The 16,746-nt window shown below is 36.9% G+C and overlaps 1 protein-coding gene across 1 annotated transcript; it reads left to right on the top strand.

Moving 5' to 3' along the window:
• The first annotated feature begins 18 nt into the window (after nucleotides 1–18).
• Nucleotides 19–12,578, top strand: LOC124157155 (V-type proton ATPase 21 kDa proteolipid subunit-like). The gene is made up of 7 exons (XM_046531658.1): nucleotides 19–173; nucleotides 1,059–1,107; nucleotides 1,218–1,301; nucleotides 4,251–4,398; nucleotides 5,831–5,957; nucleotides 8,997–9,112; nucleotides 11,150–12,578. Exons 1-7 carry the CDS (start codon nucleotides 113–115, stop codon nucleotides 11,162–11,164), a joined length of 600 nt encoding a protein of 199 aa, XP_046387614.1. The 5' UTR covers nucleotides 19–112; the 3' UTR covers nucleotides 11,165–12,578.
• The last annotated feature ends 4,168 nt before the right edge of the window (nucleotides 12,579–16,746 follow it).

Genomic DNA, 16,746 nt, shown 5'->3' with positions numbered 1-16,746 from the left:
AGTGCTGCTTGCATTGATGAAAGGGGTAGTCACATGATTCTACGAATCTTGGCAGATTTTTGGTTTCAATCCACTCAATAAGTAAATATTTCGGTTCAAAACTTAAGCAAAAATGAAGTACGCTCTCGCGGCAACGTTTTTCGGCTTGGCAACCCCTGCATTAATAACAATCAGTGAGTATCTAGTTAGATAGTTTGTTCACAGTTCCTATTCATTTTTAAAGCTAGCTCTTTAATAATCATTCTCACCTTTGTGTATTAATCGTATTTTGTTGATGCAAATATATATTAGGTAATTTTAAAGTCATTACTGGGAAATTTAAACATTCCACTTCAATAAGGAAGTGTTGTGTTGCATGGGAGCTTGTGTCACATTGGAAGAAATGTGTTCTATTGTATTTCGAAATGAATGTTCTTTCCATTTTCATTGCTCCCTTTATCGAAAACAATTACACACTAAGGCTTACATCACGCTGCTTCTATGGGTCTAGTGATAATCATGATTGATTTATATGTATGATCTGGATCTGGATCGCCATGTAGGAACATGATCATGTTTCTACATGGCGAAATTTATTTTAGTGGAAAGTAAAATTGTGGGAAAGTGTGAATATTTTGCCGTATTATTTCGTCTTGGGCTTTTGCTATTTGAATGAAATTGTGTTTTTCGATCAGACAATGAAAGTCGTACTTTCCATTGGTGGAATGTGTTCTAACATATTGTTTAATATTCTCGTCGGATAATTCAAGGCAAAGAAGTCCCATCCAAGTAATGGCTTTCTACTCTCTACTTGACCAGGGCTAAGTTTTTGCACAGCACTATCCTTTGTACATTGCTGTGTGTAAAGCTACTTAATACCTGGCTATTCATTCTGAGAAGAGTTTGAGGTTATCATGAATTTTAGGCATTTAGATACCAGATTTTGAAACACCTTCGATGAAACGCTAGTTGTAGAATTCTATACATTTTATTGGGATTGATAATCAGTTTATAATTAATCTGTGATTGTTAAAATGAACCAGTTGGCTACTTTTAATTAAATTTCCGTTTTTCCATAGTTCTTTACTATATTCTGACCGGGAAAGGTGAAAGAATAAGTATAGGATGGTGAGTATCCATGCTAAATGGCACTAGGTGACATAGTTGTTATTCCAGAAATTGAAGTTGATTTTCTGTCATTTCTTTGATTGCTATAAGAGTTTTTAATTGCCTTGAAGGTTTCTTGAAGAAGTTTCACCCCAGATGTGGTCTCTTCTTGGTGTCGGATTTGCAGTTTCACTATCTGTTCTTGGTGCTGCTCTGTAAGTTATGTTTTTAATGTGACGATATGAATTTTGCACTGGAATAAATGATTTTCCTTATATTTTAGTCAATTAAGTTCAGTGTCTTTTGTTTTTTAAGTATAGGCATTTGTGAAAATACTACTTATTTAAGTGTAAGCATCTGTGAAAATACAGTCAGGTTTTTTGGAACTATTTTTGAAGAGAAGCATGAAGAAACCTTGAAAAGTGCCCACCTCTTTAGAAACTTGGGGTTCAGAAAAGAGGCCTTCTAGAAGAGCTCAGGGCAAATTTTGTAGTGGTCCACTTGCTAAGAAGTTCCTTCTCTTTACTGACCACGAGGCTGTCTTTTTTTTTGAAACTCTTGGAATATAAAAACCCCACCAGCCAAAGTAGTCATTTTGATGAGGAAATTGAAAAGTAGAATTTTATTTGAGATGCAGTATTATTGATACGTATCACAAGAGATTATTAATTTTATTAGTTCATACTAGCATACGTAAATATTGAAGAGGAAAATGAGTACAAAATCCTGTTGAAAATTTTGCTGTGAGACTCATGGGATGAATCCACAAAATGCCTGTGAAATATTTATTTTACAGGCAAACTTCATGTAAAGAATTTAAAATTTGTGAGTCAGTCTAAATCAGTGAGATATATTTTTAAGGGCCCTCAATCTTTCCGTGAATTTCGCGTGAAATCTCAGGAAAATAATGGAGTCCAAAATGTATATTTATTGGTTGGTTAATTGTGATGAAGGGATTATTGCTAAACAGTGTTCTGTTCCTTTTCTCTTCTTACTTTCTCCTATCACCTGTTGTCACTAGTTAATAGTTATCTATCCCTTAAAACCTCTCCCTCCTAGTGATATAGTGTTACTGAGTGACACACCATCTCCACAGCACACCACCTCTACGATGCTAGTCCTACTCATGAAAAATTTTGTTTAAACACTCTCATAGGAGTATTGCACTATAATTGCAGCCGTGGAAAATTTTAAGGCAAAACATACCGGCACATAGTGTGAATCTCCCCAAGAAATAGGGTGGTTTCCTATTATTTTGTTTTGCCTAAATCGAAATATTATTACTCCTGGAGTACGAATTTCACGCATTTAGATTTTTAAATGACGATATCTATTTTTCACGATTAAATGAAAAGTGAAAATTTTCAAGCGCGCGAAATCATGACTGCTAAGTATGAATGCCAGGAAAAATCCGTGTGACGTCATTCTGGTCACTACGATGCAGGCTGCTAGCAGGTAGCAGAGTACCCTGCTAGCTGGTAGCGCTTGGCTTAAATAAGGATTATTAATACCTTATCAAACGAAGAAAACTTTCCGACCTTAGTCAGTTTTAATAGGTGATTATTAAGACATGTTTCCCTGAGCTTTGCCTCATGCATGCATCGGTAATCTCAGACGATGTAAAACTCCTATCTACTCGTATAGAAACTAGGTCCCTGTGACGTCACGTGGAGTGGCATCGCATGGGGCCCAATCTGGGCTTTTTCAAATGGGGGTTAAATTGACCATTGCCATTCATCTAAACTGGTATTTCTAAAATAAATAATTTGTGTATTATGAATACACTGATGGTGGGTAACAAATCGCAATCAATGCCTTTCATTTTCTTTGATGAAGGAAACTACCCTATTGGATAACAATCGGGGGAATCTCAGCACCGTAGGATAATAATCACGTCATAGATTTGACAGAACTACACTCCGCCCTCCATCAGCCAATGCATCCGCCTTTTTTTCCCTTTCCGAGACCCCACAGACCATAAATCACCTGCCGCAAAGGAAAATATCAAGTTACACGGGAACAATGGAAACAAGTTTCATCCCTACCTTGTCTCACCACCTTTTTCAGTCAGCTTCAATTCCCCCAATGAAGTAAAAAAGGAAAGACAATGGCAGGTTCCACAATTTAATAATTACTCTGACCGGTTTAGAATACATAGTATCATCATCAGACACTTTTGATAGAATTGTTTCCACATATATAGAAGTCAAGAGGGAGGAGGGGAAGTTAGGGGAATGATTGACATCGTCATGATTGGGTGGTAGGGTGGGGAGGTTAAGGGGGATTGGGTAGCAGCGTCAAGTCAGGGGCCAGTAGGAATGGGAGGGGAGGTGGAGTATGTAGACGGGGGAGGAAGGGTGGAATGGTCAGGGTTGTGAGGGAAACTTAGAGGGGGAGGGCGGTATGGTTGGGAAAACGCATTGAGAATGGGGGAATTCCAAAAATACAATTGTTCGTTGACTAGCATCAATGACGGGGAATTTTGGCCTCGAAGAATTTCTAGCTGCTCCTAGGCGTCGAGTCTAGCGCCGTTGCTTACTTCAAAATTACTACCATGACCACATTCTATGAGATGTTCTAGCAAAGTTCGAGGAATGGTTATTGTTGATGAAACATGATCGATGCTCTTTTATCCTAATGTCGAAGTATCTTCCAGTTTTGCCAACATAGGTGCCATTGCAATCACGACACACTAGTTGATATACTCCACTCCGCTTCATATCACTGATTTTGTCTTTGGTAATGCACAACAAGCTGCCTAAGGTTCTCAGGCTGTAGAACGCTGGCCTTATCTCAGTCTTTGGAAACAATTTGTTGTTTCCTGGGGCATAGGCAACCTAGTCAAACATTCCCGCATTCATCGTTTTTTTTCATCCATCCCCCTGAAAAAACGATAGATCGAGGTTCCACTGTAGCACATTTAAAGGGGGAGGGTGGCATGGCACCACACCTTTGCTGCTTCGCTTTGGATGCAACTACGTCACATGCAAGATTGGACATGATCTTCCCTTGTTCCTTCGCTGGTAGCTTGAAAGATGGAGGGAGCGCATTAATGAATAAAGTGGAAAGAGTAACCCAAAATTAAATGTTCCATGAGTTATCATGAAAAAATATTCACTTCTTGAGTAATTAATGACATTTTAACCATAAACATTTATTTCCAGTGGAATCCACACCACCGGAACTAGTATTGTGGGAGGTGGTGTAAAGGCTCCAAGAATAAAGACAAAAAATCTCATATCCATCATCTTTTGTGAAGCAGTGGCTATTTATGGATTAATCACTTCAATTGTGCTTTCTGGTTCTCTGAACGTAAGTATTAGTGTATAATGACTGTTGTTGAAAACAGAAATATGTTCACCACTAATCTTAGTTGCAAAGTAATTGGCCTTTGATTTGATGAAATGGTATTTGCCGTGCATAGTTTTTACACCTCATGTGCCTGTGATAGGGTTCCGTAATAGCATACTGCGGGATATTTGGTGGTTATTTCCGAAAAAAGGGAAACATTGTTGGCCAAAATTTGTGAATCTGTTTGCCACTTATTTGTAGTTGTAATCTAGTGTAAGAATCTTTTGTAGACCAAAATTATTTTTTCCTTTTCTTATATGATATCTTATGTATTCTGGGTCATAGCTGTAATTCATCCACAGAATAACCCCTGTATAAAAAGAACTCCTTGTAGCAAAATTTAACCAGAACCTCTTGGTAACGAAATCATAGCCCCTTTCCGTGCATAATACATGGAGAAAAACTGCCTGTAATGAAAATTTATATGTAAAAAGGTAATCAGCCTGTAAGATTCTGCACTTTTACTCTTTAATAGTTAGGAACTTAATCTCTTTTTAGCAAAATTTTTCACTTAGAACTCAATTTACCATGTGTTTGTATGTAATATCACTTCCAGGTTGTACATTATCCGAAGAGTTACTCTTTATTGTGCCTTGCTTTCACAAATCTAATTTGGTGTTGCCTTAAGCTGTGCAACTTATGATAAGTAGGAGTGCCAGCATTGCCTAAGATGTCTTCCTTTACACCAGCTTTCAGTCCATTATGGATATCAGTTCTGGCTAGGGGCAAACAAGGTGTTATCAGGCAGTTGCTCTTTATCCCGCAAAATTATAAATTTAGGGGCTGAAGTTGCATAATCTGAAGACCCCAGTTTGTTGGGTGAGGAAATTTTACTGTCTAAAGACATCCTAATGCAAAGGAATGCCCACTTTGCACTATTGTGAATATTTTCTGAGGGGAAGGGTGCAAAAAGTCCAAGTCTCTGGAATTCTGCCCCAAATAATTTTTAGTCCCTCACCTTCATACTCTGAAAATTGTAGGAATTGGAGTCCACTTTGGCTGCTATATTTATGACTCACATTCAATTCTTCAATGTATGTACTACTCTCATCACTTATCCTGTAGTTTGGGCAACCCGCGAAGCACGTATGTTTCCTGAACCCCTTTACAACAAAGTCAACATTTTCCTGGGCCTGTTGAATTAATTGTATTATAGGTTTACTTCATTTTTAAATATCAGGCATTTTGCAATATTGTTATTACATTGAATGTCCAAGCATTAAATTCTTTCTAAAGTACTAGCAGCATTGGATTATTTGTTTTGCCACTTTTTTCACCGAGCAGTATGCATTAACAACCCATGTGAATATTGCAGATGTCATTTTATTTCCAAATTAGTTCTGTGTTGTTGGATTTGTGAACTTAGGCTATTTCATATGGTTTTGAATTTCAGATGCCAAAAGCTGATGATGACAGTGCAAAGAGAATTCAGCAATATATGTCTGGATATGTTATTTTTGGAGCTGGTATTAGTGTAGGATTGGTGAACTTGTTTTGTGGTATCGCTGTGGGGATAGTTGGTGAGTTTTTATGTCATCTTTTCTAACTTACCCTAAAAATAAATTAAATGTGATAACTATGCTGTATGATGAAAAAAGGATTTGGGGTGGATAATTTCGTGGGATTAGGATTTTTATCAATTAAATTCAAATTGTGTGTATTGGCTTTTTTCCATCCAAGTTAGTTTATTGCCATGGCCATTTCTTCAAGTTTCTGAGAGAAAATTTAAGTATGTGTTCAGAAGGCAAAAATTTTATCTAAGGGTTAGTTCATCTATTGCCGTGGCCACGCATCAGGGAAGGATTAATTGACCATTTCCTTTTTTGTGTACAGTGGAACCTCGATTTATCGTTTTTCAGGGGGATGGATGAAAAAAACGATGAATGCGAGAATGTTTGGCTAGGTTGCCTATGCCTCAAGAAACGCTGGATTTTGGCGAGTAATTATGATATTCATTAATGGATTCAAACAAGTTTTTAGCTAATTACCGAAATATTAGTACTTTATCGAAACACTTAGGTCTTATTGTTGATTTGACTGATATTTCTTTCAAATATCCTAAAGGAACATGCCACCTTGCTAAAAAATGTTTGCACTCCACTCGGGATTTGCACTGCTATTAGGGATTTCTTTCTGATGTAAAAATTCTTATCCATCAAATGCCATTTCAAGGACACGTATTTACGAGAGCAATGTGCATGTTATGCCTAAAACAACCGCTTTCGCCAGCGCAGTGACTGGTTGTGAGATGGATCACCAAGGCCTAAATAGTTTTATTATTTGAAATGTTCCTTTCTAACAATTACATTTTGAACATAATTGAGGCAATGTGTAAAGCGATAACAATGTTGCATTAATAGTCAGTGGCATGCCCACCTGATCCTCGGCTTCACCCCACTTCTTGTTTTCACTAGGTATCTCGCTCTACCCTCACCCCTGCCGTCATGTGCTAGCGGACAATCCGAGGCGTTGTGATACACTAGCCCGGAATCTTTTCTTCATCTTCAATTATTTTCAGTCCATTTTTTAAAGTTCTCACTTGTTTCTTTGGAAGGGCCATGGTCGGAATACGGATATAAATAAAGCTAATAAAAATGAAACCTCACTTTATTAAACACTCACGGAAAACACTCGCTAGTTTAAAGTCAACAAACCCTGGAAAGTACGGAGTCACTCGAATGAGGTGAAGTTCAAAACTGATTCTATCGCATACGGCATATGCAGAGCATACTGCTGAGGGTGAAGCATGATCATCTGACTACATCATGTAATTTTTTGTCCTAAATGGAAGGCAACTTCCCCATTCTTTTCTAATTAGCATAGCACCAGATGACCAGATGATTTCGGATTGTTAGTAGGGAGAAACAAGATATCCTGAGAAGATATCCTTTCTTGAGTAACTCTGACAAGTGAGACTTATAGTATAACTCGTAAATTGTAACCTGATATCCTGTATTCGGAAAAAAATGCCGCATCAACTGCCGAGAAGCTCAGCTGTGAGTATATTGAGTTTCGCCAGAAATCAGCATCGTAATTTTTCAATTATTTCCTTGCTTAAAATGCTTAAATAAGGTTAGAAATACGTCGTGCTTGGTCTCATTATTTTTTTAATTACATGCACATTATTAATATTTCAATCTAATAAAAGTATAGGTAAAGCAATTGCCGAAATTCAATTTTAGACACCTTTTGGGCTAATTGGTTATTCATCCAGCAGTTGACCTCTAGGAACTGGGAACTTTGAAGGAGATAGGCTGAAAAAATACAGTGGGCGAGAATCGGAGGGGCACGAAACACGTTTCTATTGCTATCGTGTAAATTGATATTTTCTTTCGGAGCTAAGGTCTTCTTAATACAATCCCTGCGCGAGCTGGGACCTTTTGTTTGATTTCGGAGAAGTGGAAATCGTCAGAGGGGGGGAGGCAAGTGCTGAATGGAGGGGGATAGCGGATCTTGGGAAATACGCTAATGTTACTATCCCACAGCGCTCAGCTTCTCCCTATGGTAGTTGAATCTCCGAGGCAAGATTTAAACTATGTATTTGTCGTCATTAGCCACATATAACACATCGTAAACACTTCGTCTCATTTTCGTCAAACGATGGATGCGGGAAAATTATGCGACAGGACCGCAATATTCAAATGATCAATGTGGAAAATGATACTTTGGGAAACAATAGATGCAGGAAAAAATTTCATTGTCTTTATGGAACTTTATTTGGGGCCAAGAATGGCGAATGATGAATATGGGAAAACGATCAAAGCAGGAACGATAGATCAGTGTTCCACTGTATTTCCTGAGGCCATTCCTTTCTATTTTGGTGATTAATTTTTTTTTTTTTAGTTTTATTTTTGCAACCTAACTCGATGATAAATGATATATTGAACCATTTGGCAGTCATTATTTGCCTTCCAGGTCATTCATGAAGAAATCAAGGTTAGTTACTTTGACAGACCTACTTCCATGCATAGCAGCATCCCTTTTGTTGTTGAATTACCATATTCTTGCCACTCTAGTGCCCAAGCACTGTATTTTACAAAGAATCATTTCAATGTTCAATCAGTATGGTTATCATAATTACACTGTATGAGAACTTGAAAAAAATTCGAACTTCTTTTTTTTATTTTTAAAGGACACATTGTGAACTACCCCTGAGAGCAATTAGCTATTAGCAGGAAGGGTCTTACTGTGGTAGTCTTAATTTCATGATTACCTCTTTCACTACATAAACTGTGTGGGTTTATTTTCCTCTCAGTTGTCAGGGCAGAATTGATGCACTTATGAAAGAATTAATTTGGGCTTTTCCTGGGGTAATGCCTGTAGTGCCTTGGAAAATATCCATCCTTTACAAAACCATAATATTGGTAATGAGCTGACTTGAAACTAAGTCTCATGCCATGATTAATAAAGGAGTGTTTGGGAATGAGATAATGCATTTGCTGGTCGTTTTTACAACCCCTGTGCCAAAATGATTAACTTATCATCATTGCTAAGAGAGAATCATCCTGAAATTAATTCTTAATTTGTACGTGAAGTCTTACTATGTACAATCTTTTCAGGTTCTGGTGCTGCGCTTGCTGATGCTGCTAATTCAAATCTGTTTGTTAAGATTTTAATTGTGGAGATCTTTGGAAGTGCCATTGGTCTTTTCGGACTTATTGTTGGCATTTACATGGTAAGAGGATAGTGGGTAACTGCTTAGAATAACTTAAGGCCTTGCTCTGTGGTATGCTTGAATGATGTTGGACACAATCACACAATAACTTCCATTAGTTGTTAAGCATTAGTACTAAGCGTTAGCACTTTATTTTTCTCATTCCAAGCCATACTTGACAATTGAGCCCTTGCTCAATTGTTAAGTATGCCTTGGAATGAGAAAAATACAGTCCCACTGCAATCAGTGGCAAATTTAGATTCTAATTTTGGAGGAACGTGGGATGCCATCAATTATATTTTCCATTATATTCAGTCAAATCATTTTAAATAAGGATAACCAAAGATATTTTATATTTAGAGATACGCAAGAAATATGTATGACTGAGTATGCTGGATGGTGCAGTTATGCCCTCATGCATGATTGAGACGGTGATACATAATTTATTCTCTATTTTCCTCATTTTGGGGGGCCTAGGATCTCTTGCCCCCCCACCTCCTCCCCCCCCCCAGTATTTGTATCCCAGACTACAGTGTTGATTTCCAGTTGCTTTTAAGGTTCATTTGTGTGAAGAACACAAAGAATACTTCTATCAGGGCTTTTAAACTATTTAAATAAGGTTTGATATATGTAAGTATGACTTCAAGCAGCTATTTACGACACATTAAAAAAGCAAACACTTTATATTGTAAAGTATATTCTCTTCTATGTGTATGACTTTTTTATTAAATTCTAATAAATACATGCGTTAAAGTTTCTGCAGAAAACACTATGCTGTAGGTTTCTTCTTATAGATATCATTTTTTCATTGTCATGACAGTACAGTCGGGCGGATTGGAAAAATATATATTTTTCAAAACCATCTGACCTAATGAAAAAAAGTTGTGGGACTGATAAAAAATAAGGCCTAAAAAATTTGAGTTCTCTAGGTGAACCCCTGAGCATCACTCTAAAGCCATTTATGTGGGGGAGGGTCACAAATTGAAAACTTAAATATTTTAAGATTTAGATATAGATTTTGCGGAGTTACTGCACTCATGGGAAAAGTTCATGAATTTTGACGTATCTGCCATCGTTAAGCCACAAAATGTGAATTTGAGTATGCGTCCGCAAAGAAAATACAGTAGAATTTCTTTAATGCATTTTTGAAGGGACTACAAAAAGTGAATCTTATCCAGGAAAACGTTGCTAACCAAGTAAGTAGATAATGGAAGTAGGGGTTATTACAGGCCGTGGAAAAGTTGTCATAGCTACAATTACTGTCTGAAGTTCTTGTAGGAACGCCTTACAGACAATTACATAAAAATTTCATCATTCTCCCATGATTTGTCGTGTATGTTTTAATAGGACAAGTTTAGCAAGGTCATTTCTTCTGTCTCAGAGATTAATCATAGTGAATGATGGTAACCCTGAGTATAGCAATTGGTTGTTTTAAAACATCATGAAAATTGTGCTACATTTTCTTTACCATACCATAACTGCAATCTAGTTTACTAGCTCTCGTAGGATTAGCATGAAGACAGCAGTGTATAGCTATTTGCAGCAATCCAACTTTAAAAGATAGAGATTTTGAAAAGTTTGAAAAACCATCCATTGTTTTGATCATACAGTTATTTAGATTCCTGGACTAACTATCTTCTACTGTATTTTTAAAAAAATTAAGTAGGTTTTACTGAGAGATTTAATGTGATATATGGTATTTTCGTTTAGTGATGTGATTTAGTAATGTGATATATTGTATTTAGTTTGAAAAACCATCCATTGTTTTGATCATACAGTTATTTAGATTCCTGGACTAACTATCTTCTACTGAATTTAAAAAAAAATGAAGTAGGTTTTACTGAGAGATTTAATGTGATATATGGTATTTTCGGGAATGGAGTCATGTTAAGTTAAATATCATTTTTTTACCCAGTTGTCCTCTTTGTGAGGGATGTAGGTTGGCAGTCCTAGTTTATAGCTATTATTGTATTTAAAGTGTTTAAATATAGGAGGTATGTTTAGCATTGGAATTTGTTATTCATCCCATCCATAATTATTTGCTTTAATTTTTTGCAGACTTCCAAAATCTAAATGGCCATGTAAGAGGGATTGCTAATCATCGTAGTGAGTGGATCGACAAAAACTTTAAATTATTTCATGTGGTGATTATTTTTGTAAAAGTCATTTGAAAAGTAACTTTAAGTGGGATAATAGAATTGTGATTATTTTTTGTGGTCATTGTGAGAAGTGTTAATTTGAGTTAACTAGAAATGGTGTTTGTAATATATTGTGAATTTGTTTCTCATGAAAGGAATATGATGTTTATGCTATGTTGTCGTCTTTGTGGGAGAACAGATGCTAATTGCATCCTTGTTGGAAATATGCGCCCACTATCAGGTAGGCCATGCATAAAACACCCTTTGCTGAGGAAAACCTGACCAAAGGTTGCAAAAGTGGTGAATGTTTTAGTAACCAACCATTATGAAATTGCAATTTTGGTGTTGCCCAGAAAATTAACTGAAGATGCACAAAGACAGCTCAGGAGTACATTACAATCCTGAACTGAAGTGTTTTGTGTTAGAATTTTGTTTTTGTAGTTAAATTACATAGGAAATCGTTTATTCTCATGCTTCGATGAGGATCATAATTACTTATCATTACAGCAGAGAAGTGAGGCCAAATTTCACCTCGATAACATTTATTGCATCTATTCACGTTGTCCTTGAAAGTTCATCAAGTATGTGCATGTAGGTAATAGTACATTGCTAACTAAGGAAATAATTGAGAGATATAGGATATGTGTAATACTAATATACTTAATGCCTATAAATATTTATGGGTAAAGGTATTCCCCTTAAGTGTACAGTTATATTCCTCAGTAAATATGAATGGGAATGAAATTTCTTCTTAGGTGATGCTCATGATGTCTTGTTTTCTGTTCTTCTAATTGATCATTTTCTTCTTAATTCCATATGGTTATTTTGTGACTCAGTAAAAGCTTTGTATATTGTAAGAGATATGCTACTTCTAACAGTATTAATTCAAAATTCCAAAATTTTTATCCATATATTGATCTCAATTGTAGTTCTGAGCTGGGTAATTTCTTTACAGGTAAGTTAGTTTTGCTGGTTATTTCATGTGGTTGACTGAATTAATAATGGTTGTAATTTTATTAAGGTCTTCTCTGTTTATTACATAATGCAACTTATACATTTTTGTAAATTTAATGGCCATTTTCTGATTCATGTAATATCCTTCACATGAAATTACATTCCTTTTTTTCTATCTAAAATAATGTCTGGTATCAGTGCTGCCATTTGGAATGTAATCATGGCAAAATCACCCACTTATTGATGTTAAACTCCTTACTCTGCCAGTCCGCAGTGGTTACGCAGAAAATGTAGGAGATCCTCACTGTAGTATTTTATAAACATTAAATTTTATTTGTAAATATTTTGTAAATCACTGTACAGACCAAAATATTAAATGTTCATGTTCATCACTATGCATACTTATTCTTCCTTGGAACCGTTAATCCTGCTTTCATATTTAAAATAACTTGGTTGTAGTCCACAAAAATGTATTACAATTGGTGAACTAGGTTTCAACACTCCTGCCATCTTCTGGGTTAAAATATCTTAATTGGCCTGGATTTATAGGGTTGAAAAGTGGAATGAGTAGGATGAAGGTGGGTTTGGATTAAAGATTACATCAGTTTTAGGCAGGTGGGATTGGTGTATCTTTACATGTTGCGTACGGATGGTGAGAATTCTCGTCATTTTTTTCCCAAACGTGCCGGAGGGATGACGAAGATTCTTGTCATTTAGGCACGTCAACCTTAACAATTATAAAGGGTACAATACGTATTCGTTAGTACGTTTTCAGTTGTTCGTTATTCATAATGAATTGATGCATCATAATGTTTGATTGTGTAAAGTTATATTCGAAACATAAGCTTTTTAACCATGTTTAAACCAAAGGCATTATGCCCTAATAGGCACATATTTCCAAATCGGCGTTCCTAGGAATTCAAATACCCCGGTACGCAACGTGTTAAGGAGGTGAATGGGTCCAGAACTAATAGTCATTGCACAAACCACGCAAGCTGTTGAAAATTTTTAACTGTTCTAAAAATCAAATTTCTCACTCTTGTCCTCTTAAAAAAAGTTTCACAATTTAAGTCACTAATAGGTTGAAAATTATGTAGATTTTCTACAAATTTAGAATTTCCTCCACCTTTGGTGCACAAACTCCTGTGTTATTTGACTGTCTTTAAATTTTCTTCCGTTTTGCCCATTATACACTGCACCACAGATGTTACAAACAATTTTTTACATGCAACATTAAATTCATCCACATGTCGGATGTGACATTGAGAAGCACTTTGGCTATCATGAGAGGATTTCTATGGGACACATCAACAGTTGATTCACATACATAGTTTACTTAACTTATTTGCAACCATAAGAATAAAAGGGAGGGAAAACCTTTTTTCTCTCTTAGGGATAGGAGGTGTAAGCAATTATTGAGTTTTCCATTTCTCTGCTTATTCTAACAATTTTTTTATGTACAGTGGAACCCTGATCTATCGTTCCCACATTCATCGTTTTCCCACATTCATCGTTCCCCGTTCCTGGTCCCAAATAAAGTTCCATAAAGACAATGTAATTTTTTCCCAAATCCATCGTTCCCCAAAGTATTGTTTTCCCGCATTGATCGTTTGAAGATCACGGTCCCGTAGTATAATTTTCCCACATCCATCGTTTGACGAAAATGGGACAAAGTGTTTACAACGTGTTATTTGTAGCTAATAACGACAGACATGTAGTTTGAATCTTCCCCAGGAGATTGAATTACCATAGGGAGAAGCTGAGTGCCGTGCGATAGTTACATTAGTGCATTTCCCAAGATCCGCTGTCCCCCACCATTCAGCACTCGCATTCCCCCCTCTGAAGCTTTCTTCTTCTCCGAAATAAAAAAAGGTCCCAGATCGTGCAGGGATCGTATTACGAAAACCTTAGCTTCCAAAGAAAATGTCAAATTCTCTGAGAATAATAGAAACATGTTTCACCCCTCCCCTTTCTCACCCACTGACCTTTTTCAGCTTACCTGCTTCCAAGTTCCCTTTTTCTGGAGGTCAACTGCTCCATGAGTCACCTATTGGCTCAAAAGGTGTCTAACAATGAATTTCGGCAATTGGCATTATACTTTAATTGAAATATTAGTAATGTGCACGTAATTAAAAAAAGAATGATACTAGACAGGATGTATTTCTAACGTTATTTAAGCATTTTAAGCAAGGAAATACATAGTTGGGATAATACGATGGTGATATCTTGCAAATCTCGGAATCCTCGCAGCTGATTGTGAGCTTCTCGGCTGTTGATGCGGCATTTTTTTCGAAAGTAGGGCATCAGGTTACAATTTAAGAGTTATGCTATAAGTCTCACTTGTCAGAGTTGCTAACGAAGCGATGTCTTCTCAAGATATACGATGACTGCTAATTTCCGGGTTCTCCAGCCGCGTCTGTCGTTTATGGTTGACTACAGTTTCGGAAGCCATCCTGCTTCTGTCTTCAGGTCGAAGGTGAGAAGTTTTTATTTTTTGCCGTCTTATATAGCACTGGCCGATCTCCTCCTGTGCGCTGATTGGTCAGAACTCTCTTCCAAACGTTGCTGATTGGGTAGCCGTTTTCCCTGTTAATATTTTGTCTTTTGTAAATTTCAATTGCTTCCCTGATTTGCCTTGGGTAGTAGCGACTCTTTTGCCACTATCTTCGCTTTTTCGAATTCAATGTTATGGCCGGTGTCACTCCAAACATGCTCTGCAATGGCTGACAAGTGCAGTTGTTTTTTATTGGTAGCTCTCACATGCTCTTTCATCCTTTTCGCCAACATATGACTTTCCGCAGGAGCATGGCACTGTGTACACGCCTTCGCATAGTGCCTGCGGGATACGATCTTTTGGTCCAGGTATAATGTTTTGTATCTTGGTCACGCAATTGAACCTTGTGACCACGTCATGCTTCCTTAGTATCCTAGCAATACATTCTGACACTCCTGCTATGAATGGAATTGTAAGCCGTGCCGTAGGTTTGGTCAATTCCTCCTCCTCTGTGGCCTGGCGTTCTTCAGATGGTCGTGAGTACATCTTTTTGACCTTAGCGGCCCTTTTGAGGACCATTTTCCGGTCGTAGCCATTCCTGATTAGTGCTTTGGTCAGGTGCTTCTTCTCTGAATCTAATGATCCGAAACTGTAGTCAACCATAAACGACAGACGCGGCTGGAGAACCCGGAAATTAGCAGTCATCGTGAACAACACCGCGGAAACCTACGCACGAATTTCTCAAGATATATGTTGAAATGTTGATGTGTTCTTATTTGTAAACCTAAGTAGTAATCATTTCATGGAATTATCTTGAGAAATCCATAGCCAACATAAAACTTGTAAAAAAGCATACTGGTTTTTATGAAGGTCACAAATATGTTACATGGAAATGCTGAAAACAGCCTTGAAAACCTGGAATTCTGTTTCAATTTTGTTTGATATCTTATTGGATTGTGTCTTAATTTTGGAGTAGAGTAAACATGATTATTGACTGATATTCTTTACTTTATGTGAATTAGGGTTAGATGTTGTCCTCTGAAAACCATGATATAGAGAAGAGACGGTGAAATCAGTCATATCCTGATGCATGAAGACATAATGAAGAAAATTCTTCATGGGCAAGTGAGCAGGGAGAATGACGAAGGACTTAGGCAAAATAAGGTACAGTTGAGGACCTCAAATCCGGAATCCCAAAACCCAGAAAAACCGAAATCCCGAACATTTGAAAATTCCTCTGCGTAGTGTTTTGACTTGCCACCTCATGGCACCACTCTCCAAGCCTTGTTCTGGGATGAGTAGGAATTTAGCACATACTACGGACGTACGCTAAGAACCTTGTAAGGGACACATGAGGATATCAAATATCAAGTAAAAGAGCCTGAGCACATGTATAAATTAATTAATTTACTAAATATACTATGAAGACCAGAAATCCAGAAGCCCTTCGGTCCCAAGCTTTCTGGATTTGAGGTCCTCAACTGTATGTAGAACATATAATCAAAAAGGCTGGCGTAAAAGAGAAGTCTATAAGTGGGAAAAGATTGGCAGAAATTAAGTGTGCAGATTTGGATCAAACCAGTCCTGAGATTCCTGACCTATGATGATTAGACAAAAGATATCACCTATTCGAATGATCATATTATGATTACATACATATTGATGCTGAGTATCAACACTTGTAATGCTCCAAACTTCTGACAAGTTCAGTCATGCCCTAAATACTTAAAGGAAAGGGATTTGTAAGGGAAAAAAACTTTTGAGCAGCATTTTCTTCTTAGCGAATAGTTTCCCTTGTTGCTACATGCATGGTGCGAATACACACACAATGAGATAAATGAAATGTTATGATTTCGGTGCTACTTTGATATATTTCACATGTCATTTAGTTTCCTCTGTCTAATTATTCCCACTATTCATTTGATCCCATTTATTTATGCGAAACTGCCAAATTCATATTTTTATACAATATCTTGGATTTTCTTTGTCTAATCCCTAACCTTTCTTGTCAAAAATTGGGACTCCAGCTACTTCTTGGACTGTGCATGGATCCCTGATATATATAGACA

Source organism: Ischnura elegans, chromosome 4 (assembly GCF_921293095.1).
Source record: "Ischnura elegans chromosome 4, ioIscEleg1.1, whole genome shotgun sequence".
NCBI classification, from domain to species: domain Eukaryota; kingdom Metazoa; phylum Arthropoda; class Insecta; order Odonata; family Coenagrionidae; genus Ischnura; species Ischnura elegans.
This window is presented reverse-complemented; position numbering and strand designations above follow the sequence as displayed.